The sequence below is a fragment of the Acomys minous genome, assembly GCF_964271855.1.
Source record: "Acomys minous genome assembly, chromosome: 20".
Taxonomy (NCBI): Eukaryota; Metazoa; Chordata; class Mammalia; order Rodentia; family Muridae; genus Acomys; species Acomys minous.
Window position 1 is genome coordinate 10,188,282 of NC_140502.1, and position 25,952 is coordinate 10,214,233.

The 25,952-nt window shown below is 50.9% G+C and overlaps 2 protein-coding genes across 4 annotated transcripts in view; both read right to left on the minus strand.

Moving 5' to 3' along the window:
- Positions 1–827: 827 nt before the first annotated feature.
- Positions 828–9,499, minus strand: SYT5 (synaptotagmin 5). 3 transcript variants are annotated; one of them, XM_084770521.1, is made up of 9 exons: positions 9,231–9,499; positions 8,132–8,234; positions 7,448–7,620; positions 4,922–5,041; positions 4,447–4,614; positions 3,887–4,054; positions 3,394–3,508; positions 2,342–2,475; positions 828–1,376 (listed from the first exon to the last, which is right to left on the minus strand). In XM_084770521.1, the coding sequence occupies exons 2-9, from the start codon at positions 8,208–8,210 to the stop codon at positions 1,176–1,178; spliced, it is 1,158 nt and encodes a 385-aa protein (XP_084626647.1). In that variant the 5' UTR covers positions 8,211–8,234; positions 9,231–9,499; the 3' UTR covers positions 828–1,175. The 3 variants fall into 3 exon arrangements, with proteins under 3 accessions (XP_084626647.1, XP_084626645.1, XP_084626646.1); XM_084770519.1 differs by having other exon boundaries at positions 3,394–3,511; positions 9,231–9,497; XM_084770520.1 differs by having other exon boundaries at positions 3,394–3,511; positions 8,132–8,278; positions 9,231–9,497.
- A 1,502-nt stretch (positions 9,500–11,001) lies between these two features.
- PTPRH (protein tyrosine phosphatase receptor type H) overlaps positions 11,002–25,952 on the minus strand; it is a gene marked incomplete at its 5' end in the record, with an annotated part of 39,699 nt that continues 24,748 nt past the window's right edge. Inside the window, 12 exons of the mRNA XM_084770196.1 lie at positions 11,002–11,686; positions 11,776–11,911; positions 13,038–13,198; positions 13,329–13,451; positions 15,231–15,365; positions 15,481–15,557; positions 17,107–17,197; positions 17,929–18,019; positions 20,942–20,989; positions 21,086–21,164; positions 24,174–24,440; positions 24,975–25,274. Of these exons, the coding sequence (XP_084626322.1) occupies positions 11,522–11,686; positions 11,776–11,911; positions 13,038–13,198; positions 13,329–13,451; positions 15,231–15,365; positions 15,481–15,557; positions 17,107–17,197; positions 17,929–18,019; positions 20,942–20,989; positions 21,086–21,164; positions 24,174–24,440; positions 24,975–25,274 (1,673 nt within the window). The 3' untranslated portion in view covers positions 11,002–11,521. The remainder of the gene's footprint in view (positions 11,687–11,775; positions 11,912–13,037; positions 13,199–13,328; positions 13,452–15,230; positions 15,366–15,480; positions 15,558–17,106; positions 17,198–17,928; positions 18,020–20,941; positions 20,990–21,085; positions 21,165–24,173; positions 24,441–24,974; positions 25,275–25,952) is intronic.

Here is a 25,952-nt window from a genome sequence, read left to right on the forward strand (position 1 = left end):
GAGCCCCTGCCTAGAATCCCCCAGTGAGGGGCTGGGGTGTGGCTCAGTGCTAGAGTTCCTGCCTAGAATCCCCCAGTGAGGGGCTGGGGGTGTGACTCAGTGGTAGAGCCCCTGCCTAGAATCCCCCAGTGAGGGGCTGGGGGCGTGACTCAGTGCTAGAGCCCCTGCCTAGAGTCCCCCAGTGAGATGTTGGGGGCGTGGCTCAGTGCTAGAGTTCCTGCCTAGAGTCCCCCAGTGAGGGGATTGGGAACATGGCTCACCTGGCTGGCGAGCCCACAAACTCATTCACGGGTAAGGGAACTCTCCCTCGCTCCTCACAGCAGGCACATACCAGGCATATATTGCTATCACACATTTCTGTTGTTGCTTTTGTTTGCTTGTTTTCTTGTGAGGAAACCAAGGTTCAGGGAAAGAACGGCTGAGTGTACAAATGAGTTAGTGGTAGGTGAGTGGGTTCCCTGGGTGAATTTCCAGGGTGTTTACTGTTTTTTTGTTTTTTTTAAAGATTTATTTATTTATTAAGCATACAATGTTCTGGCTGCACGTGTACCTGCATACCAGAAGAGGGCACCCGATCTCATTATGGATGGCGGTGAGCCACCATGTGGTTGCTGGGAATTGAACTAAGGACAGCCAGTGCTCTTAACCTCTGAGCCATCTCTCCAGCCCCCAAGGGTGTTTACTGTTATCTCTGTCCTGGTATCCCTTTGGGCCTGGAGATGAGCTTCATTCTTGGTTCCAGGCACAGTGTCCTGTTCCCCACAACCATCCCCCACCCCCCACCCGCAACCCCCCACCCCTACCTCAAGGAGCACTGGGGCCAGGCCTCCAAGCCATTGAGTATTTATTTGGCCCCAGAAGCAGCACAAGGGTCAAGCAGGTGTGGAAGGAGCTAAGAGATTGGGAGAAATTGAGATAACAGGGCTTCACAGCTGATTGTCAGAGCAGAGGGTAGGACCCTGGGGCAGGGGATGCTGGACGTTCCCACCTCCCCCGCAGGGTCGGTCGCTGTGGTTTCCGGGTATGGGGGCGGTGCCAAAAATTGGAAGCATTTCCAGTGTGGGGGAGGGGATGAGTGCAATGTTTGGGGAGTAGGGGGCGGGTGTATAAGGGGGAGAAGAGGAGTAAGGGGCTGGAAGCAAGAGATCCAGAGTCAGGTGCTTGCCTGATGGGGATCAGGGCGCAGGCATTGGCCTGGCTCGGTCAGGGGGCCGCAGAGAGTGCCACTGGGCAATGGGCCGCCTCGGGTTGGCCAACATGTCAGCCCAGTGCCGTAGGCCGGCCCCACCGACTGCGGTGCCCACCGCCACTCTCCCGATGGCCTCATTCTTGCCCAGTTTGTCATAGTCCAAAACAGTCAGCTCCACGTGGACTTTCTGTAGCGGGCAGGGAGAAAGAGGAGATATGAAGGCAAAGAAGAGCCTGGCATGGTGGCGCACGCTTTTAAGGCCAGCAGTTGGGAAGCAGAGGCAGCAGATGGGTCGATGTGAGTTCATGGCCAGCCTGGTCTACAATACGAGTCCAGGATATCCAGAGCTTGAGGCAGAGATGGGTGGCAGTTGGAAAGGACAAAAAGGTACCCTGGAGTTTGTGTTCCTTAAAAGGAGAAATTCTTCCTTTTTTTTTTTTTTTTTTTTTTTTTTTTTTTCTGCTTTAGACAGGGTCTTGTTATGTAGCCCTGCCTAGCCTGGAGCTTGCTATATAGAGCAGGCTGGCCTTAAAACTCACAGAGATCAATTGCCGCTGACTTACGGGATACTGGGATTAAAGGCATGCACCGTAACACCCCCCCACCCCCCCACCTCACCCTCCCACCCCACCCCCCCACCCTACCCCCCCACCCTATCCCCCCACCCCCCCACCCCCCCACCCCCCACCCCATCCCCACCCCCGCTGAAAACAAACTTCTACAAGACGAACCCTCAGAATCTATTTTTTAGAGGTTAGTAGGAGCCTTCTTAGAGATCGGGGCTTGGGAGAAGGGCAAACATGCACATCCTTGATGTGGGTGCCGTGGGCAAGCCATAACCTGGCCAGCCCTGCGTCTAAAGAGCACAGAAAGGCTTTTTTTTTTCCCCTATAGGACTTGGAAGGTGTGGGCTTGTGGGAGGCAGGGCTTGCTGGGGACAGCCATTCTCTCTACACATACAAGTCTTCCTTAGGGGAAAACACACTCACAGCCTGGTTCTAGGGCCAGGGCTCCCGAAGAGACAGGGATAGACAATGCAACGTCAAGGCTTTAGGATCTGACCTCTAGCGTGACACCCAGGCTCCTTCCCCTTGGCCCTCGCCATCTCTGGGGCTTCCTGGTGGAAGCCGAGGCATGCGTGGCTGCACTCACCTGCACTTGGTCGCAGGGCACCTCGAAGCTGAAGGCCTCGTTGTAATAGGGGTTCAGGGTGTTCTTCTTAATGGTGGTTTTCTTCTTCCGAACCTTTTTGCCCCCCTGGAGCAGGTGCACCTTGACATAGGGATCTGAGCAGAGGGGAGGCTTCTTTTAACACCCCACTCCTGGGCTCTTGGGGATCAGGTTGTGTGGAAGCAATGGGGGTTCTCCTTCGGACCTCCTTAGAGTCACCCATGCACCCGACTCAGGTCCCCTTTTCTGGATAAAAAATCAGATCTGTATTATCTTATAGGAGTATGGAGTTCTGCAGTCCCCTAAAGGAAGCTGTCAGAATCCTTAGGCAAAATACACTCCCTGTCCTAATTTCTTCTTCTTCTTTTTTTTTTGGGGGGGGGGTGGAGGGTCAACTTGACACAAGCTAGAGTTATCTGCGAAGTGAGTCCCACAAGTGAGACAATGCCTCCATAGTATCGGCCTGTAGGCATGAGTACGGGTATGGGGCATTTTCTTCATTAGGGATGGCTGTGGGAGACCCTGCTTCCTGTGGGTGGTGTCAAGCCCTGGCAAACGGTCCTAGCTGACATAAGAAGCAGGCTAGGCAAGCCATGGGGAGCAACCCAGAAAGCAGTTCTTCTCCCTGCCTCTCGGCATCAGCTCCTGCCTCCAGGTTCCTTGCCTTGTTTGAGCTCCAGCCCTGACTTCTTTCAATGATGGAATTGTGACGTTAAGAGTTGTAAGAGGAATTCTTTTCCTCCCCGAGTTTCTTTCTACCATAGTCTTTTTCACAGCAGTAAAATCTCCTCTCCTCTCTCTCTCTCTCTCTCTCTCTCTCTCTCTCTCTCACACACACACACACACACACACACACACACACACACTCACACACACACTCACACACACACTCACACACTCACACACTCACACACACACACACACACTCACACACACACTCACACACACACACACACTCACACACTCACACACACACACACACACACACACACACACACACACACACACCTGCATGTCTTTTGCTTCTCACACACCTGAGAGGCCTCCTACATCCATCTTCTTCAGGTTTTTAGCTTCCAGGACAATGACGGTGAGTTTTCCAGCCGTGGGGACGTAGCGGAGAGAGAAGCAGATGTCCCCCAGTTTTTCCTGCTAAAAGGGGAAATGGAGCCGATCACCTAAGTCGGCCCTGTTGCTTCTTGCCCACTCCCTTTGTTTGGTTTGGTTTAGTTTGTTTGTTCCAGACAGGGTTTCTCTGTGTTAGCCTTGGCTGTCCTGGACTCACTTTGTAGACCAGGCTGGCCTCGAACTCACAACCTGCCTCTGCCTCCCAAGTGCTGGCATTAATGGCCTACACCCTGGAATGGTCCAGAGTTAAGCACCAAGGAGCCAGCCAGCTCACCTCCTGGCGTCTGTACAAAAAAAAAAAAGTGGGGGGTGGCTTGCAGACTTTAAGGAAGGCAAACTAAGGGATCTGACTGGTCCAGAGAGCAGGGATGGAAAGCCCCCCCCCACACACATGCTCACCTCCTCTTTGGGAGCCACCTGCAGCTCTCGCCAGGCCTGTACTGGCCGCCCCAGGTTCACTGAACTCATGGGCACCCGCACCTCCCCGATGGCATCGTTGCGGGAGAAGCGGTCGAAGTCATACACCGCCATGACCAGCACTCTGCCTCCGAGTTCCACGTATGGGACCTGGTGAAAGGGAATACAAGTCAGAGAGGAAGTGGGGGGGGAGGGGGGCGGTGAGGAGGCGGCAGCCTATTCAGGTGGAAGTAGACTGGGGCAGTGAGGTTCCAGAGACCCCAATAAATACACGGACCCATAGAAGGAAACTCATGTGTTAACAAAACACAAAGAGGTGAGGTGCATACAAGGACCAAAGCAATGGATACCCCAGGCTATGATTGACAATGCTCCCAGACAGAACTCCAGGCCTTAAGCAATAGTTTCCCATCTCCCATATACACAAGCTGGCAGCACCCGCCTGATCTGCGTCTTCTTCCAGGAAAAGCGGAAGGGGTCATTCCTTACCTGTCCAGGGACTAGAGGTAGGCTGAGGACCAATGGGGGTGACAGGAACTCACCTTGAAGGCAAATGTCTCCCCAAAGTGTGGGTTCAGGGTCTGCCGATGCACCTTGGTCTCGTGTCGCCTCCGCTTGTCTGGCAGCAGATAGACACTAACGTAGGGGTCCGAGGAACCGCCCAGGTCCAAAGCCGCCAGTCCCTCGGCTTGCAAGATGCCCACAAGGAGCTACGGTTAACCCAGACACAGCGTGAGGACCCTAGTTTCAGCCTCCCTCCCAGGGTCTCCATTAAGAAGGGAGGAGAGCCGTGGGGGGGAGGGGGGGGAGGTGGCACACTCCTTTAATCCCAGCACTCGGGAGGCAGAGGCAGGCAGATCGCTGTGAGTTTGAGGCCAGCCTGGTCTACAAAGTGAGTCCAGGACAGCCAAGGCTACACAGAGGAAACCCTGTCTCAAAAAAACAAAAAAAGAGGGGGATGGCTGGAGCACCTGAGACCCCCCCCCAAAGCATTCAACCTCCCCCCTTCACACCCACCTGACCAGTCTGGAAGTCATAATCCAGTGAATACTCGAGTCGTCCTAGCTGGTGCTTGTCTGATACCTGCTGTCCTGGCATGGACGGTGAAGGATCCAGCTCCTCTATTTCAGGCTGAACCTAGAAAGCCAGGGACAAGGAGGTGGAATCTGCCTCTGAAACCACTAATACCCTCCAGGATTTGAAGCCTCAAGAGTCTCATAGACCCCACCCTCAAGACATCAATGATTGTTTGTCTAAACAGGGTTTGACTAGTAATGTCTGCAATGAGACATTAACATAAAGGAAATATATTTGTCAGCATTTGATTAGTGATGTCTGCTATGGACAGGAAACAGATATAGGGAAACACAGCCCCGAGATTGTTCATTCCTCCACATAGTAATGAACGAACGGGGGTAACAGTACAAATTACCACTGATATTGCCACAGGAAAATGTACAGGAGAAATGGTATATTTACTATATGCTCCGCATTTAACATAGAAAAAAAATTTTTTTTGAGAATGTAGGCCATACATTCTCAAAGCCCAGTGTGAATCTAATCTCCACCAGAGATAACTGGCAAAATACTGAGGTTGCTTTATTAGGGGTTCTGATTCACTAGGTCTGTGTGACCTTACACCCAGAATTTACATTTCAACAAAGATGGAGGTGATTCCGACACAAGACGGCCTTTGAAATCACTGACTTAAGGAATAGGAATGGAAGCTGGGTTCCTGGACCCCCAAAAGGAATCCTTATAAGTAATAATGATAATAACAGCTATTTGTTGAAAAAGGAGGGGAAATATTTGTCAATCACCATGAACTTGAGGCTCAGAGAACAAAAGTGTAGTTTTCACAGGTGAAAAGCGCTCCTCAGGCTTGGAAACCCAAGACTGCCTGGCCTGCATTCTACTCTGTGCTAAGAGCCCTAATGTTTAGATTATACCATAATCTTTAATTTTTGTTTTGTTTTGTTTTGTTTTTCGAGACAGGGTCTCTCTGTATAGCCTTGACTATCCTAGACTCGCTTTGTAGACCAGGCTGGCCTCAAACTCACAGCGATCTACCTGCCTCTGCCTTGCAACATAGTCTTTAATTTTTTAGTACTTTTTTTCAGGGTTTCTCTGTGTAAACCTTGGCTGTCCTGGACTCGCTTTGTAGACCAGGCTGGGCCAGAAATTCACAGAGATCCTCCTGCCTCTGCCTCCCTGAGTGCTGGGATTATAGGCATGCGCCGCCATGCCTGGCTTGATACTTATTTTTTTATACCTTAAATTGTGTGTAGGTATATGTCTTCATGTGTATATGTGCATGTGCGTGCTGGTGTCCATAGGGGCCCGAGGCACTGGATACCCTAGAGATGGAGTTACAGGTGTTTGTGAGCCACCCTACATAGGTGCTGGGAACAGAGCTCCATCCTCTGGAAGAGGAACAAGTGCTCCTAACTACCGAGGCATCTCTCCATGCCCCCGAGCCTTTTACTCTTCTTTCTATTCTTCCAATTTTAGTATATGTGCTGCTAAAGTGACCACATAGTCTTTTACACTTGAAAGATCCATCTAAGTGTCTCTCTCTCTCTCTCTCTCTCTCTCTCTCTCTCTCTCTCTCTCTCTCTGTGTGTCTGTGTCTCTGTCTCTGTCTGTCTGTCTGTCTGTCTGTCTCTCTCTCTCTCTCTCTCTCTCTCTCTCCCCCCCCCCCGTGGGGGGGGTGTCCATCCATGGACATATATGCTGGAGTGATTTCTCCAGAACGGAGGTAGATAGGACTCTGTGTGTGTGTGTGTGTGTGTGTGTGTGTGTGTGTGTGTGTGTTGTCATGAATGCCTGGTATATTGGTATATTCACTCTATTCCTGTGGCTGTGGCAGCTGAAGGTCAACTTTGGGTGTCTTCACTATCATATTCTCCACTGTGTTTTTTGAGACAGGATCTCTCACTGAAATGTTACAGATGGTTTTGAGCCACCATGTAGGCGCCGGGAACCAAACCCATGTCCTCTGCAAGAGCAACATGTGCTCTTAACACTGAGACAGCTTCTCAGCCCTGATGTTTTGTTTTGAGTGAGAAAAAGTCCTACTTAATAGCTCAGGCCGGCATTGCGGACTCCACATAGCTCTGGCTGACCTTGAACTCACAGCTATCCTACTGCCTCAGCCTCCTCAAGTACGAGGACTGCACATGAGCGTCATCATATTCAGGAGAGTTCTTGTGGAGAGTTGCTAGCTCTGATCCCCCAGAGTCCAGTGGCTAGAGAGGGATTAAGAAGTGAAGGGATACCATCTGAGGTTGCCCACACCTGTAATCCCAGCACTTGGGAGGCAGAGGCAGGCGGGTCTCTGTGAGTTCGAGGCCAGCCTGGTCTACAAAGTGAGTCCAGGACAGCCAAGGCTACACAGAGAGACTCTGTCCCCCAAAAAACATAAATAAATAAATAAATAAATAAATACAATGACCAAGGACAAAGGGTAGCTGAGTTTTTGAAGGGGGCGGGGTGGGGGTCCGTGTGCAAAGGCAAGGGCTGAGAGGCTGGGCCGTGTCACACCTTATCTATGTAACTCCGGCCCAGCTCCTTCACTTCCTGAAAATGGACTTGGGTTTGGGCCTGGCTCTTCTTGCCCATCCGTCTCCGCCAGCGCTTCCGGTACAGACAGAAACAGCTGCTGAAGACCACGAAGCATGAGCCCAGCACGATGGTGGCCAGGACCCAGGCGGGCACTGCAGAAGGATGGATAGAAGAGGTGTCAAGGCTCTGGGAGGTTGGCTGGCTAACCAAGTATTGACTGATACGGCAGCTTGAGTTTTAGTCTGGTTTTCTCTCCAGCCAATTCGACTCCACTTTAATTCCATGTTTCTTTCCAACCATACTCACCTTTAAAGCTCAGTTGATGCCCTAATGCAAACTGACGTGGTTTGTTTTCTTATAACCCTGGTGTCTCTGCACCCATTTTAAATTTCTGCTCAACCCCCTGTTTCTTTGATAAGAAGTTTTGCTCACTCCTGGGCTTCCCGTTCCGGTCCCTCACTTATGATCCCATTCCACGCCACACCCTTGATCCACTTCTGGTTTTCCTCTGTCTCTCTGATTCAGTATTTCAGGTTCGAGGCTGGGACACCGACCCACAATCCCTGCCGGATTTTCCATCCCACCCACCGGAGTCTGCATCTGTGTCCCGCCCCTGGGGAGCCAGAGAGGCTTTCCTTGAGGGCGAGCCCAGGGCTTCCTCACCTGCGCTCTGCCTGATGCGGCTGGAGTCTGGAGGTGTCTCAGGTGCTGGAGACCCCGGGGTCGAGGGTTCAGGAAACATGGCGTCGGGGTCCTGTGGTGCTTCCTGCAGAGGTACCCAAGTACCCTATACCCCACCCCACCCCACTCCTACCCCAAGCATCCTGTGAGTTTTCCATGCGTCCAAGAAACCCCAAATCCCATTGACTTTTGGTGCATGCTGGGAGTTAATTTCAACCTCCCCAAGCTGAGAGCAGGTTTTGGGAGGACCAATCCCATCACAAAGAGACACTCCCTCTCTGTAAGCAACCCCAACCATCCTCGTCTACCTCTTCCTCGCCCTTCCCAAAGGCTTGAACCGGAAGTGGGTGAAGGCAGGCGTGGGAACCAGGAGACCACTGTTGCCCAGAGCTACCGCCAGGCTCCAGGCAAGGTGATTGCAAGACTGGTTGCTGGGCAACGAGCCTGTTGCCAAGACAACGGGAGGGACTGACGCACAGACACGAAGTCCGGGCGGTGCCGGTGCATGGGTGCTTGGGACACAGGACTGGGATTCCGAGACCCAGCCAGGGTGCTTGAGGGCGGCCTGTGATCTGCGTGCATCCACAAAACGGCCCCTCCCTCCGCATCAGACCCATTGCGCTACCACCCTTGCTGGTGAAGTGAGACCCCTGCCCCAGCACCTCGCCTTGGGCCCCCACATCCTCTTGCTCCTGAGTCTCTCTCAAGCATCCTGACTCTGTCTTCACACCTGTTCTCGTGACCGCCTTGGTCTCCTCTCTCAACCCTAGACGGACATCTTCTCTGGTCTGTCCCACACATCTTTCTGTCTCTCTCGTCCGTGTCTCTGCTGCCCTCTGTTGTCAGGCCTCTGTTTCTCTTGGTCTCTCAGCTTTCTGCCTGCCAGCCTGCTCCCTTTGTCTCCACACCTGTCCCCATTGCAATCTCTTCGATTCCGGCTACAACCTGCGGCTTAGAGTTGATTCCTTGTCGCCGTCCCTCCACCCAGTACCCACTCCTTCCTCTCCCTCCCACACCCCTCGCTCCTTCTGCGAATGGAGCTGAGGATGTGGCTTGGACAGAAGGTCTCGGCAGCTCCTACCTGCTAGGTGGCTAGACCGGACCCTCCTGGAGACGCCGCCGAGTCCAGGGCTGCCGGGACCCCGCCCCCGGCACGTGGGTGGATGGCGCTGTCTCTTGTGCTGATCCCCGAGCTCCGCGGGGTGGGGGCGCGGCTGAGCCCAGCCAGGCCGGTGCCTGCGCCCCTGTGTGTGTGTAAACGCGCGCCCGTGAGTGTATGTGTGCATATGTGTGCGTGCGTGTTCTGCCCCGGAGAAAGGAGAACGCCCTGCTCCGCCCCTCGGCCCGCCACACCCGAGAACCACCATGGCGCCCACGTACGTTGATCTTAGTACCCTAGAATGCTCTGACGTCTGGCTAAGTCATCGGACATCTTCACTGAGTACCAGCCCCCGCAACACACACACACACACACACACACACACACACACACACACACACACACACACACACACCACTTTTTACAATGCTAATAACCGGATTACAGAACACTTGACTTTAGGACCCATAAGAACCCTCTCTGGAGACCCAGCTACCAAGATTCTCGAGGTAAGAAATAGGAGCAGCCAGCATCTCTGCTTTCAGGCATTATATACTCCTGGCTGCAGCCAACACAGAACCTATACTTTTGTGTATATGCGTGTGCGCACATGTGTGTTTGGTATTTATAGTGGTGTGTGTGTGTGTGTGTGTGTGTGTGTGTGTGTGTGTGTGTGTAGGTCAGAAGACAACTTTGCATGTTTTCCCTCAGGTACCAAGGATTAAATTACAGGCCAAGGGTAGGGGTGCATGTCTTTAATCCCAGGACTCCGGAGGCAGGGGCAGGTGAATCTCTGGCCTGTAGATCAAGGCCAGCCTGCTCTACAAAGAGAATCCAGGACAGCCAGGGGTTCTGTTACACAGAGGAACCCTGTCTAGAAAATAAAAATTACATCACATGACATTTATTTGTGTGGGGGTCAGAGGACAATTGGAAGGTGTTGGTACTTTCCTTCTGCCATGTGGGTCCTGGGGAGTGAATTCAGGTCATCAGGCCTTACAGGAAGGGTCTTTTCCAGCAGAGCCATCTCAGTAAGTATCCTTATCCATCTTGATTTGAGAAATATATTCTCTCTCTCTCTCTTCTCTCTCTCTCTCTCTCTCTCTCTCTCTCTCTCTCTCTGGTTTTTCAAAACAAGGTTTCTCTGTGTAGCCCTGGCTGTCCTAGACTCACTTTGTAGACCAGGCTGGCCTCGAACTCACAGCGATCTGCCTGCCTCCGCCTCCCGCGTGCTGGGATTAAAGGCGTGCGCCACCACGCCTGGTGAGAGATGGTCTCACACTGATTTAGAACACACCCAGTAGGCTAGGCTAGCTGCCCATCAGGCCCTGGGGATGTGCCTGCCTCTACCTCCTAATTCTGCCACCATAACCATTTCCCACATGGGCTCTGGGGCTCAAACTCAGATCCCCATGTTTGCAAAGCAATCCCTTTACCGGCTGGACTACCTGTACTTTCTAGGGGGTGTGGAATATAATATAAGGTTCCTCCCCCATAGGTGTTTGCTCAGTCTTTAAGATTTGATTTTTGGGGAGAAGGTTTCGAGACAGTCTCTCCGTGTTAGCCTTGGCTGTCCTGGACTCACTTTGTAGACCAGGCTGGCCTCGAACTCACAGCAATCCGCCTGCCTCCACCTCCCGAGTGCCGGGATTAAAGGTGTGCGCCACCATGCCCGGCTAGTCTTTAAGATCTTTAAAGGAACCCGTCTCCTACCCCCAGTATTATCTCCAAAGACAAAAATCCATTAGGCACCTCAGTGGGAACAGTTTAATAAATTATATAGAGGGGGGAAAATGTACCAGCATGGGGGACAGGGAGACCACAAGCAGAGGGACTCCCTTCAGCTCCAGATTAAAGGAGACTGGCTTGGTTTCTGAAGTAAAGTGGCGGGTGGGGGGGTCACACGGGCAGGTACCTGCCTGCCTTTGCTGCCCAGGTAGCAGACTTCCGGACCCTGACTCCTACTTCTGAATCCAGGTTCCGGCCTGTTTCTCTGCAGCCCTGCATGCCCAGGCCACAGCCACCTCCACTCAAAGAACAGGAAGCCCATCTGTCACCTCTCTCCTCGGGCTCCCAGCTCCCGCACGGCTCACAACTTGAAGCACATCAGTCCCTTCCTGTCCTAGGATAAGAGGAGATGGGTTTTCAGTGGCCTCCTCCGATGGGGATGGGGAGGATGCTGAGACTCCACCCCCTCATTTCTCTTGGAGGTCCAGGTTCTCTGGGCTCCCAGCACAGGTCCAGATGTGGCCCGAGTGTTTCTGTGTGTAGGCTCAGCACCCAGGAGCGGAGACCTCGGAGTCACGGGCCCTGATGGCAGCCGTGTTCTCATAGACGAGGCTCGCCACATTCTCGTACGTCACCTCCTCCGGGACGAGGGCTGGAGCTGACTTCTGGAGGGATCTCAAGATGCACTGGTGGAGGAAGACATACTGGGCCTGGGGAGAGGACACAGGGATGAGGGATGCTTCCTAAAAGACCTGCATCCCTCCGTCTCACTCACCTTGTCCCCGTAGAACCCCCTCACCTCTGTCTGCACCATCAATGGGCGGCTCTCTCTCATCTTCTTCACGAAGCTGAAGGGACCCACCAGCCCCTCACACTCCAGCTGCCGGAGCAAGACATCCAGTGCAATGAGGGTGCCCGTTCGGCCCACGCCAGCACTAAGCAAGAGACGAGTCATGGGTCAAGCCTCCAGAGGGAGGAAAGTCTGGAGGTCTAGGTGCTGAGATTGCATGGTTGTGCAGCACCTAATGAGTGTGGCAGTCAGCAATGCAGTTTAAGTGGGGATTGTGAAGCAAGTGGCTTTACCTGGGGTTTCTGTCCCCATAGACAAGAGAACTGGACCAAAAAGGGACAACTGGTCGACCTGGGGTTTCCTGCATCTCTTGGCCATGTGCTGTGAACTCAAACTTGTTTCACCTTTTCACTGCTCCCCAAGCATGAAAATAAGATGTAACAGCACACCCGCTTTACAGGTGGCAAAATGAAAGCTGGAGAAAGGAAGTCATGTGTCCCATGCCAGGCAGCTAATAATAGCTCTGGAACTGAAATTGACAGGAAGAACACCTAGGCAAATTGGTTTTGGGTTTTTGTTGTTGTTGCTGCTGCTGCTCTTTTATTTTGTTTTTCAGGCAAAGCATCTCTATATACCCCTTGGATGTTCTGGAACTCTCTCTATAGACCAGGCTGGCCTGGAGCCCGGAGATCTGCCTTCTGCTTTCTAAGTGCTGGGACTAATGGTGTGCACCTCGCCTGCCCAAGGTTCAGGTTTTTCAAAACAGGGCTTTTTGTGTAGCCCCGGCTGTCTCCTGGAACTCACTCTGTAGACCAGGCTAGCCTGGAACTTAGAGATCGGCCTGCCTCTGTTACCACCACCACCACCACCACCACCACTAGTGCATGTTTGAATTACAGGTGTGCTACCATGTCCAGGCCCAAATCGTTTTTTGTTTTGTTTTGTTTTTTTGTTTTTTGTTTTTTCAAGACATGGTCTCTCTGTGTAGCCTTGGCTGTCCTGGACTTGCTTTGTAGACCAGGCTGGCCTTGAACTCACAGTGAACCGCCTGCCTCTGCCTCCCAAATGCTGAGATTAAAGGCATGTGCCACCACGCCTGGCTCCCAAACCATTTTTTTAAAGATTTTATTTTACCTTTAATTGTGTGTGTGTGTGTGTGTGTGTGTGTGTGTGTGTGTGTGTGTGTATACGCACATGTGTGTGATGGATCCTGAGTCCCTGGGGACAGGGACAGATCTGTCCTAAGGAGAGGCTGCCAGGGTGGCACTCACCTGCAGTGTACAATGGGCGGACCTCCATCCATGGTCTGGTCCAACCATTGCCGAAGCATCTTTTGGAAAGCCAGCAGGGGGTCTGGGGAGTAAGGAACTCCATGATCTGGCCAGGCCACGTAGTGGAATTGGCGCACAGAGAGAGTCTGCTGTTCTGTCATCTGAAAGGAGGCGATGGCTGAGGTGGGGGAGAGTGTAGAGGCTCCAGAAGTTTCTGTGCTTATGGGGACTTCTCTGGGACACACTGCAGGGAGACTTCTTGAGATGAGGGTGGGGGTTGGGAGGACTCACATGCAAGAGCTGAAGATCCCTCACTGTCCAGTTCTCTGTCACCTCCTCATTGATCAGTGTCACCTGCAGCTGCCCGTGAGTGCAGGGCTGAGCATCCAGGGGCCAGTAATGCTCACACTTTACCTGGGCAGGGAGACAGGGACAGTCAGAAGACAGAGAACAGTGCGTATGTGTGTGTGTGTGTGTGTGTGTGTGTGTCTGTGTGTCTGTGTGTGTGTCTGTGTCTGTGTGTGTGTGTGCATGTATGTGCACACATGTGCATGGGTGTATGTCTGAGTGTACATGTGTCTGTGTGTGCACACACATGTGTATATTTGTGTGTGCTGTGTGTATCTGTGTTTCTATGTATGTGTGTGTATGAGTGTGTATGTGTGTGTGCATGTGTGTTGTGTGTGCATGTACCCATGTGAGTAGGTTCTGCCTTCCAAGGACCAGAATTACCATCGAGTCACTATGTCCACCTGGCATTTGTCCTCAAGATCTAAACTCTGGTCCTTGTGCTTACAATGCCAAGTCCGTTATGCACAGAGCCGTCTCCCCAGCCCTAAGAACAAGACACCTTTTGCATGTTGCTTTTCCCTTCTTCCTTCCTTTCTTTTTCTTTCTCTTTCTTTCTTTCTTTCTTTCTTTCTTTCTTTTTTCTTCCTGAGAGGATGCCAAGTAGCACAGGCTTGTCTTGAGTTTGATTTGACGTCAAAGATGACCCCGATTTCTGATCCTCCGGCTCCCATCTTCAGAGCTCTGGGATCAGAGGTTTGCCCTGCCTCACAGGTGTGTATGCTGCTGAGAACGGGACCCAGAGCCTCCTGCCCATTAAGCAAGTACCAGCCTCTTTACATGGCTCTTTTAATCAAGGTGAGGATGTGCTTGCTGCCCTGACAACAAGGTAGGACCTGCAGGTGCCAGGTCTAATAGACGCACACCAGCCAAGAGGTCACCTTCATCTCAAGGTTTGTGGAGACTCAATATAGTTTTTGTGTTTGTTTGTTTGTTTGTTTTGGTTTTGGTTTGGCTTTTTTTTTTTTTGAGACAGGGTTTCTCCATGTAGCCTTGACTATCCTGGACTCACTTTGTAGACCAGGCTGGCCTCAAACTCACAGTGATCCACCTGCCTCTGCCTCCCGAGTGCTAGACTTAAAGGCGTGCGCCACCACCGCCCGGTGTCGATATAGTTTGAATGTGCCTCCACTCAAAATTTATGTGCTGAGAGCTTCATTCCCAAGTTCATACCTGAATGGTATTTGGAGATACGGTCTATGGGAAGAAACCAGGATTAGATGGCGTCCTAAGGGTAGGTCCCTCAAGATGGTATTCATGACTATGTATGATGAGGAAGAGAACTGAGCCAGTACACTGCCTCTGCCTCACCATTTGGTGCCCTCCATCTTGTCATGATGCAGGTCACGTGATGTTGTGACCCTCCCTAGATGCCAGCACCATGCTCTTGTATTTCCCACCCTCCAGAAGCAAAAGCCACATGTTCTCTATAAAGTATCCAGTCTGTGGCGTTTACTCACAGCAACAGAACATGAACCAAGACATGCATGCACATGAACCTGTGGACATTACGGAAGTGGAGGAAAAGAATGCATATTGAAGATGCCTGGAGTTGTATTGGAGAGATGCAGAGATACGTAAAAGGGACTCCACTGCTGGGTGTGGTGGTGCACGCCTCTAATCCCAGCACTCGGGAGGCAGAGGCAGGCAGATCTCAGTGAGTTCAAGGCCAGCCTGGTCTACAGAGTTAGTCCAGGACAGCCAAGGCTACACAGAGAAACCCTGTCTTGAAAACAAACAAACAAACAAAAGGGGGGAACTGCACTGAGTTAGTGTCCAGGTGGGGCACAGTCAAGGGTTGGTGCTCAGGGGTTAGTTAGCACCAGGCCAGAAATCTCTTCTCACCCGTCCAGACTCCATGCAGTTGGTCAGCATGACCAGTGTGTGGCTCTGCTGTTCCCATACCAGACGCCAGAAATCACTCACGGTGTGAGGCAGGGGACCCTGGGTTGCAATGAACTCCTTGGGGCTCCAGAGACCCTAGTTGAGGAAAGCAGGCATATCAAGGGAAGGCTGTCAGGCGACCACCACCACCCCGCTGGGTTTGTTATCTCTCCAGGCTCACTGAGTGCCCCTCCCCCAACTGACACCTTACAGGCATGAAGCTAGCGTTGATATAGTCGGAGCCTGGTTCCTCATGGAGGGGCTGCAGGGGAACCCGGGACCAGTCATCTAGGAGAACACACCGGCATCAGCAATGAAAAGAAGGCTGTGGGGGTGGGGGGGTGGGGGGATGGGGGGCTGTGGAGACAGCTCAGGTGGTAAAGTGACCTCAGTTCATGACCCCGGAACCTATATCAAAAAGCCAGGCATAACCCAAGAACTAGGGAGGCAGAGGCAGGAGGAGACCTTAGGCTTACAGGCCAGCGAGACTTGGTGAGTTCCAGATCAGTGAAAACAAACAAGGTAGGGCTGGGTATGTGGCTCAGTCGGTAGAGCGCTTGCCTAGCATGCAGAAAGCCCTGGGCTGGATCCCAGCACCGCATAAAGCCATGTGTGGTAGTGCCTATAAGCCAAGCACTTGGAGGTAGAGGTGGGAGGGTCAAGTCCAAGACTGGCCAGGTGATGGTAGTGGCACACACCTTTAAGGGAGGCAGAGGCAGGCAGATCTCTGGGTTCGAGGCCAACCTGGTCTACAGAGCTAGTACCAGGACAGCCAAGGTACCTCAGCAGGAAAAGGCACTTGCCACCAAACCTGATGAACTGAGTTTGATCCCTGGTACCCACATGGAGGAAGGAGAGAACTGACCTCCATTGTACACTGGCATGCATGTCACATCATAGATAGGTAGATAGATAGATAGATAGATAGATAGATAGATAGATAGATATTTAAAAAAAAAAAACCAACCAACCAACAAACACCTATGGTGCTAGGGTGATGGCTCAAAGGATAAGAGAAGAGTGTTTGCGGTTCCCAGCAGACATGTTGGATGGTGCACAACTGCTTGAAACTCATTTCCAGTCAATTCAAACCTACTGGTCTCCATAGGCACCCATATACATACGCATCACACACACACACACACACACACACACACACACACACACACACACACACAGAATAAACATTTTAAAAAATAAATTAGCCGGGAGTAGTGGCACACGCCTTTAATCCCAGCACTTGGGAGGCAGAGGCAGAGGCAGAGGCAGGTGGATTTCTGTGAGTTCGAGGCCAAAGGGAGTCCAGGACAGCCGAGGCTACACAGAGAAATCCTGTCTCGAAAAACAAAACAAAAACAACAAACAAACAACCAACAAACAAAAGGCCAGGTGGTGGTGGCGCACGCCTTTAATCCCAGCACTCGGGAGGCAGAGGTAGGTGGATCGCTGTGAGTTCGAGGCCAGCCTGGTCTACAAAGTGAGTCCAGGACAGCCAAGGCTACATGGTAAAACCTTGTCTCAAAAAACCAAAAAAGAAAGAAAGAAAGAAAGAAAGAAAGAAAGAAAGAAAGAAAGAAAGAAAGAAAAAGAAATTAAAGTGTTTAAAGTGGCCAGTGAGTGAAGAAGGCACATGAGATTGACTTCTGGCATCCACACACAGATTAATGCAAACCAGAATGCACATACATGAAAACACACACACACACACACACACACACACACACACACACACACACACACGAGACAGAGACAGAGACAGAGAGTCTAGGATTGGGGTTCTGACTGACTCCATTGGGGGAGGGGCAGCAGGTGAAGGTGACAAATACCAGAGACTCACAGGGCAGGACATTCCTGTAGCGGTTCTTGAACGTGTTCTCCGGGGCGGATGCTGTCATTTGAGACTGGCCTTGGCCCTCCAGAGCCAGTTGCTAGAGACGGAGAGACAGAGAGGAGGTTCAAGGAGTAGGGTTGCCTTGGCCTTCCAACGTCACCACAGCTCTGCGTGCCCTCTTCTGCTCACGCATTGAATCTTGGGACTCCGTGTCGCTCACAGACACTGGAGATGTACGACCTTCCACCTTGTGAGGATTTAGTGCAAACTAGGGGCTCCCTCAGACATACATCCTGGGTAAGGTAGCCGGGAGCCCTTGTGCTTGTTTTAGGGTTTCAGAGAGTTGGAAAGAAACATGCTTGCCGGTTTCTGTATGATTAAAAGAGGTGAGCCAGGGTGTGGCTACCAGCTGCTAGAGTGCTTGCCCAGCATGCTCAAGGCCCTAGGTTGGATCCCCAGTATAGCATAAGCCAGGTGTGGTGGAACACACCTGCACTGCCAGCACCTAAGAGGTGGCGGTGGCGGGGTAGGGGTGGGACCGTAAGTTCAAGGTCATCTTTGGCTATATAGCATGTTACAGTCCAGCCTGGAAGATGTGAGGCCCTGTCTCTAAAAGGAGGTGAGGCTTATAGACAGTCTATAGACAGTTGATGGTTGCTGGAGGAGGAGGCGGCGACATCTTCAGTGGTATTGTCACTGGTACACTGCCCATGCTTTAGTCAGTAACCCCTCGCCCAGTGTTCATGGCCCGGAGGCAGGAGGAACTACATAATGAAACCTCGCCTCTAAAGATGGCGGCCAGCTACTGATGCCTCTGCTCTCACCCACCTGATACTCCTCCGCAAATCCGTAGTTGCTGTCCTTTTCGTTCTCCCTGACATGGTCGGCAAAGTCTTTGGCCGGGATATCCCCTGGGAAACTGTGATGGGAAGAAGGGTAAAAAAGAAAAAGAAAATGAAGACTTGGGCTGGAGAGATGGCTCAGTGGTTAAGAGCGCTGGCTGCTCGTCCAGAGGTCCTGAGTTCAATTCCCAGCAACCACATGGTGGCTCTCAGCCATCTATAATGAGATCTGGTGCCCTCTTCTGGCCTGTGGGTGTATTGCAGCCTGAGTGCTCATACAGAAAATGCATAAATAAATTAAAATTAAAATTAAAAGACCCTAAGCACTTTGGGGCTGGCAAGATGTCCCAGCAGGTAAAGGGTCCTAACACAGAGCCCAATTGATTGACTTCCATCTTTGGTAGCCACATGCTTGAAGGAGACAACCGGCTCCCTTGGGTTGCTTTCTGATCTCCACATATCGTGTACACGTGTACACGCCACAACTTAAAAAAGCAAATGAAGCTGAGTGCATGCTGAAGGCAGAGGCAGGCAGATGTCTGTGAGTTTGAGGCTAGTCTGGTCTACATAGTGAGCTGTCATGATTTTGATCTAGCAGTGCCCTGAGGAAACACTCGCCCCCCCCCCAAGAGAAAAGGGTGTCAAAAGTTATTGACCCATCAGCATACACATCAGTGTGACTCACAGCAGCCCAAAGCTGCAAGCAATGCAGGCGCCCACCGGTGGCATGGCCGTTAGCGATAGAAACCCCGCTGTTCGTGACACCGAGGCAAGAGGTGCACCAAGGAGTCACGCCAGTCAGGACTGCCCATTGAAACCTTGCCTCTAAAAAACAGGACAAAAGCCACAGTGGCTCATGCCTTATAGCACCCAGGACACAAAGTTTGAGGCCAGCCTAGTGTCCGGAGAGAGTTCCAGAATAACCAAGGCTACACAGAAACCCTGTCTTGAAAACAAAAAGCATCAAGAACCAACAAGATGGCTCATCAGGCCGGGCGCGGTGGCGCACACCTTTAATCCCAGCACTTGGGAGGCAGAGGCAGGTGGATCGCTGTGAGTTCGAGGCCAGCCTGGACTACAGAGCGAGTCCAGGACAGCCAAGGCTACACAGAGAAACCCTGTCTCTAAAGAAAAAAAGAAAAAAAAAAGATGGCTCATCAGGCTCATCAGACAAAGTCACTAACCAATAAACTTGACTCCTGAGTTTGACCCCAAGGGCCCACATGGTGGAGAGAACCAACTCACACACACACACGTATATGCACACCACACACATGCATGCACACCATATATGTGGCTTTATAAAATTGTAATGGAACAAGAGCCATCAGCAAGTGTTTTTCAGTGACTGAATGGCTAAACTAAATGTGCTCTATCCGTACAATGGAATATTGTTCAGGAAGGAAGAAGATGGGGCTGGAGAAATGCCTCAGTGGCTAAAAGCACTGGCTGCTCTTCCTGAGGACTTGAACACCCACACAACGACACACAACCACCTGCAACTCCAGTTCCAGGGGACCCAGCGCCCTTTTCTGTCCCGCTGCAGGTACTGCGCATGCGTGGTGCACATAGCATCCACGCAGGTCAAACGCCCTTACACATAGAATAAAATAAAATCTTAAAAGAAACTAACGGAAAACCTCTCCGAACTGCCCTCTCAGAAGTAAATTGACACCCTTGCTTTCTCTGGCAAGCAAGGCTCCACCTGCCACATCTCTGACGTCACTCTCTAACATTCTTCTCTCTATTTTACACCTTAACGGAAAGTCCTTGTCCCGCATACCGAGACCGGTCTCAGTCCTCGACAGGGTAACTCCACTTTGGCGCCATTTATCTGTTCTTTATATGAGACTCCCATAAAGCAAAACTATCCTTTCCACAGCCTGACGGTGTTCTGGGGCTCCAGGGATCCCTCGCAGAAGCCACTAGGCACAAACTTTGCCGGAGTCTGGTTTTGTGTTTCTTTCCTGGCTGCCGCCTGCAGTCACTTCCGCTGCTTGAACACACGGTGGCGCTCAAGGCCTAGGTTTGCATCCCTCCTGCGCTAACTCGTCGTCAAGTCGAAGTTTGCCTGGTTGTAGGGGCAGATAAGGCGAAAGTGCAGCTTTCTTTCCTTCTCTTTCTCTCTCTCTCTCTCTCTCTCTCTCTCTCTCTCTCTCTCTCTCTCTCTCTCTCTCTCTCTCTCTCTCTCTCTCTCTCTCTCTCTCTCTCTCTCTCTCTCTCTCTCTCTCTCTGTCTCTTTCATTTTTTGAGACAGGGTTTCTCTGTGTAGCCTCGACTGTCCTGGACTCACTTTGTAGACCAGGCTGGCCTCGAACTCACGGAGATCCACATGCCTCTGCCTCCTGAGTGCTGGGATTAAAGGCGTGCGCCACCATGCCCAGCCCCTCCTCTAGTTTTAATGCCCTGTCTAGAATGTTTCTCCACCTCACCTCTCCTCTCTCCACACGTAGAGCACAGTCTGCATTGACTTGCTTTTTAGTGATTGCTGGTGCTGGAACACAAATTGAGTTTGATTCCCCCAAGATCCATATGTAGATTTATTAGAGGTTCTTTGACCTCCTCCTCACACGCATTGTGGTATGTGGGCGCGCACACACACACACACACACACACACACACACACACAAATGTAATCCCTCTTCTGGTCTCCTCAGGCACCAAGACTGTCTGTAGTGAAGAGACACACGTGCACGCAAAACATTCACACACGTAAGATAACTAAATGTTTAAAATTGGGCTGAAAAATGATCAAATCATATTGCATCTGTGTAGGAAATTCTCAAAGAACAAAAAATAAACATTTTAAAGATTGAAAAAAAAAAAGAAAAAAAGAACTGACTCTAGGCTCTGTCCCCATAAATGAGCCTTGGCCCCACTGCTGCGGCATCAGGGGTGGGGTAGGGGGCGTCACAAGTCCCTTCTGAGGAAACTCATTGGTTCGGTTCTGCCCTCTGACTGACAGCGGTCCCTTTGGATGCTTTCCCATCGTCACTCACCTGAACACCAGATCCTTGGGCACTTCCTTTGGCTGCCTCGTCTTTCTTCTGGAAGAAAGACACAGTAAAAAGTCAGGGCCTCAACTTCCCTTCTGGGCTCCCACCCGACAGGCAAGCACCCGACAGTTCTGGTCCAGGCCTCACCTCCTCTTCAGGAAGAAAATCAGCAGGCCCACCAGGATGAATAGTAGGAGGATGCCCACGATGGCTCCGGCAATGACCCCTGCAGTGAGAAGCAAGACGCTGGTGATTAGGTGCGCATGTCCATGTGTGTGTGTGTGTGTGTGTGTGTGTGTGTGTGTGTGTGTGTGTCGGTGTGTAGGTGTGTACATGTGCACTGGGAAGAAAACTCAGTACCTCTGAAAAAGCAGTGTGTACTGTCATCTGGCCATGGTTACGCATGCCTTTAATCCCAACACTCGGGAAGGAGAGGCTGGGAGAGCTCTGTGAGTTCAAGCCTAGCCTGGTCTGCAGAGTAAGTTCCAAACCAACTAAGGTGAAATAGGGAGACTCTGTCTCAAAATAAATAAATAAAGCAAGAGAGAGAGAGAGAGACACAGAGAGAGGTAGAGACAGAGAAAGAGACACAGAGAGAGATAGTATGCTCTTAACTGCTGAGCCATCTCTCCAGCCTTGTAAATAAATCATTTCTAAGCTGACCTCATAGCAGAAACATAACACCGCCTTCCTTGGCCTGACCAGTGATTTCCCATGGGGACATTGCTCAACACTTGGAGGCATCTTCAGTTGTCATAACTTGCTGGCGGGGTGTTACTGGCATCTGACTGATGGAGTCCAGACACACAGCTCAGTGCCACACACAGAGAGGGCCACCAAAGTGGAGAATGCAGCCCACTGTGTCCACAGTGATGAGGGCCAACAACCCTTCAGAGATGAAGAAACCGTTCCTGTCACTGAGTGAAAAATGTCCTGACAAAAGCCATTTACAACAGAGACCAGCACTAGGAAGGTGGAGGCAGTGGGCCTCTGAGTTCAAGGCCAGCCTGGTCTACAGAGTGAGTTCCAGGACAGCCAGGGCTAGCTACACAGCGAGGCCATATCTCGAGAAAATAAAAAGCAGTTTAAAAGATAAAGGGCTAGGCCGGACAGTGGTAGCACATGCCTTTAATCCCAGCACTTGGGAGGCAGAAGCAAGCAGATCTCTGTGAGTTCGAGGCCAGCCTGGTCTACAAAGCAAATCCAAGACAGCCAAGGCTACACAGAGAAACCCTGTCTTGAAAAACAAACAAACAAACAAACAAAAAAGACCCTGGTAGTGCCCAGGCTCCGATGGGCACAGCTCTCCTAGGAGCTGTCTTTAGATACCAATCCCCGGGGGAAGCTGGTCTCCATCGGCCTCGGAAGCCCACAGCAGCTGTGTGCGGATCTGGTGGTCAACAGATTCCAATAGGAATGTAAGTCCTCTCTGAGGACCTGTGTCCCTCACGAACCTGGTCCTTCAGCGTTCGACAAGAGACTCTGTCCTCTCCGGGACCCTAGCTGACTAAAGGAGAAACACTCCCAAGGAGCAGAACTGAGGAAAGCTCGAGAAGCACACGCTAAACACTGCACCCCGCCCCGCCCCCCCTAGAATCGTTACTTGAGGCCCTGATTCCTAGGAAGAGACAAAGCCGGTAGAGCGAAACATACATCCAAAAAGGCCACAGTGAGGCAAGCGAGACGGCTCAGCGGGTTAAGGTGCTTGCTGCACCCACACAAAGGAAACAACTGACTCTAGTAACGTGTCCTCGACTCCATATACACACAGTGGCACACACGTGCGCGCGCACACACACACACAGAAAGAGACAAATAAATAAATGGAGCAATTAGAGATAAAAAGAATCTACTGAGATTAAAAAAAAAAAATAAGAGAATGCAGCTGGAGAGATGTGGCTCAGGGTTAAAAGCATTGGCTGCTCTTCCACAGGACCTGGGTTCAACACCCAGAACCACATGGCCTCTCACAACCACATGTAACTCCGGTTCCAGGGAATCTGATGCCCTCTTCTGGCCTCTGTGGGTACTGCATGCATGTGGTACGCAGACATTCATGAAGGCAAAAAAAGCAAAAAGCAAAGCAAAACAAAACAAACAAACAAAAAAGCTCACTCAGATAAAAATTAAATATTTTTTAATTAAAGAAAATTGTTCTCAAGCCAATGGTAATGAAAGCTACAATGATGTTGGAAATACACCAACAGCCACAAAGTTGTATGACGACTTCAAGTGAGTGAACTATGTATCCAATGAATTTTTATCTCAAGAAAGCTGTTTTAGCCCAGGCGGTGGTGGCGCACGCCTTTAATCTCAGCACTCAGGAGACATAGGCAGGAGGATCACTGTGAGTTCGAGGCCAGTGTGGTCTACAAAGCAAGTCTAGGACAACCAAGGCTACACAGAGAAACCATGTCTCAAAACAACAACAACAAAACAAAAAACAAAAAACAAAAAAAAAAGGAAGAAAGAAAGCTGTTTTAAGGAAATCAGAGTCGGTTCGACCAGTAAACTGCTTGCACTGAAGGCATGAGGTCTGGGTTCATTCTCAGAAATAACAAGGCTTGGTGGCACATGCCTATAAGATCAGTCTGGCTTAGGGAGAGACGCGCAGATCCGCAGATCCCCCCGGAGCTTGCCGCCCAACCAGCACAGCTCTACTTGGCCAGCTTCAGGTCGATGAGTGACCTGATCTCAAAAAGAAAAAAATGTGTGTGTGTGTGTGTGTGTGTGTGTGTGTGTGTGTGTGTGTAGCTGTGAGACGGATCTGAGGGTGAAGACGGCTGCCAGCAGCAGGCCTAAGAAAGATATATATCCCTGCAACCCACATGGTGGAAAGGAATATGGACTTCTGCAATTTGGTCTCTAGCCGCCCTGTGTGCAACCGGGCATGCGCATAAATAAATAAATAAATAAATAAATAAATAAATAAATAAATGTAATAAAAAAAAGTTTAATGTGGGTGCAACATCAACACTGCCCTCTGGCCACACACATACACACATGTACACATGTACACATGAACCTGAAAACTGTACATGTGCATGGTATACACACTCAGAGACAGAGATGCAGAGAGACAGAGAAATTAAAAAAAAAAAAAATTTTAAAGGCAGGCAGACAAAAACAAAGCAAGCAAATAATAACAACAACAGCAACAACTAAAACCAACAACAACAACAACAAAACCATGGCCTCTCTTTATGGCAAAGTTTGTCCCTGGGACTCTACTTACCTCCACTTTCTGTGTAGCAGGTCATCGAGATGGACTTGACCCTCAGTCCATTAGAGACGGTCATGACTGTGGCTGGGTAGGACTGAGCTGGCCCAAGATCTGACACAGACATGCCCTTCCCACACGAAGATCCATCCTGCCTGATCACTTGACTGCCCACTAACACCTCAAAGGCCTCATAACCTCCAGGCGGGCAAGACCAGGTCAGGATGACCCCGTAGCCCCCAGAGGTGCTGACGCAAGAGACGATATTGGCAGCAACTGGTGCTGTAAAAAAAAAAACAAAACAAAAAAAAAAAAAAAACAAGAGGAATCCAGTAGGAACCACCAAAGGTGGCTGGCTTTTTGCACACCCAACTCTCTGAGAGCTAGCCCATCCCTTCCTCTCCAAACCGAAACGCCTCATCTTCAAGTCCTCCCAGACTACAACTCCCACAATGCCTTGGACTCTATCGCTGAAGGAATGTATAAAGTCCTGACCCCAGGGCATTATGGAATTTGTAGTCCACTCACATGGTTTTTTTTTCCCCCTTTAGAAATATTTATGTGTATACGTCATTGTGGGGTGGGGGGGGGGGTGGAGGGGCGGACGTAGATATGTGTATGTGGGTAGAAATGCTCACTTGGGTCCCGTCCGCTTAAGTTAAAGATGTTTGTGAGCCACTGGACATAGTGGTGAGAATTGAACTCTGTAAGAGCAGTAAGCGCTCTTAAGTGTCTCTCCAATTATGGCGCTCCCTCCTTGCCCACAAGGTTCAGCCTAAGCCCATTCTATCCACAAAGAGGACGGGGGCGTCTCACCTGTGGCTGCCTGGAGGGTCTGTATAAAACTGGGCACCTGGTTCCTCTCTGCCCACACGCTGAAGTTGTATAAAGTGCCAGACGTGAGAGCCTTGACCTCATACCGAGACTCACTGGTGTTATCTTTGGATCGGGCTGCAAGTCCTGTGGGGTCTTGCTTTCCCTGAGGTTTTTCTTCAGTGGCCCACTGGACCCAGTAGGTGTAGGAGTGAGAATAGGGGTCGTCCGGGGGGTCCCACGTCAGGGTCACTGAGCTGTTGGTATGGCTTTCATTCCGTAGCCGCGTGACTTCATTGGGAGCTGAAAGTGAACAGAGCCCTAAGGGGTGTGGCCGCAGAGATCGCTTTCCCCAGCCAATCGCGGCCGCTGAACACCTGTAAGGCTAGTGGGAGTGTAAGGAAAGTGATGGGACATGAGTTCAAGCTAACCTATGCCATATTGTCTGTCTTTGGAAGAGAGAAAAAGAACGGCCTCCTCAAGCTTGCTTTCCTCCTCTTCCTCATTGCAAAGGCCATCTGTCCTAGTCATTAATGACTCCAGCGAGAGAAGAGGGATCCACAAGGAAGAACCCAGAAACACGATGTGCACCAGAATCATCTGAGTTCTCCCTGTCCAGTGACCAGATAGAGTTCAAGGTCTCATTCGTCACTTAAAAGTCTCCTCAAGGCCGGGTGTGGCGGCATACGCCTTTAATCCCAGCACTTGGGAGGCAGAAGCAGGCAGATCGCTGTGACTTCGAGGCCAGCCTCGTCTACAAAGCAAGTCCAGGACAGCCAAGGCTACACAGAGAAACCCTGTCTCGAAAAATCAAAATAAATAAATAAATAAAATAAACAAAACCTACAACGGACTTAGTTTTGAAATTCCTGTTGGCTGCGGGATTACAATGTTTAAGACTAGTACTTAACAATTCAAACTGGTGGCTCCAGTTTAGTGGTTTGAATGACAACGGTCCCCATAGGTTCATATATTTGAATG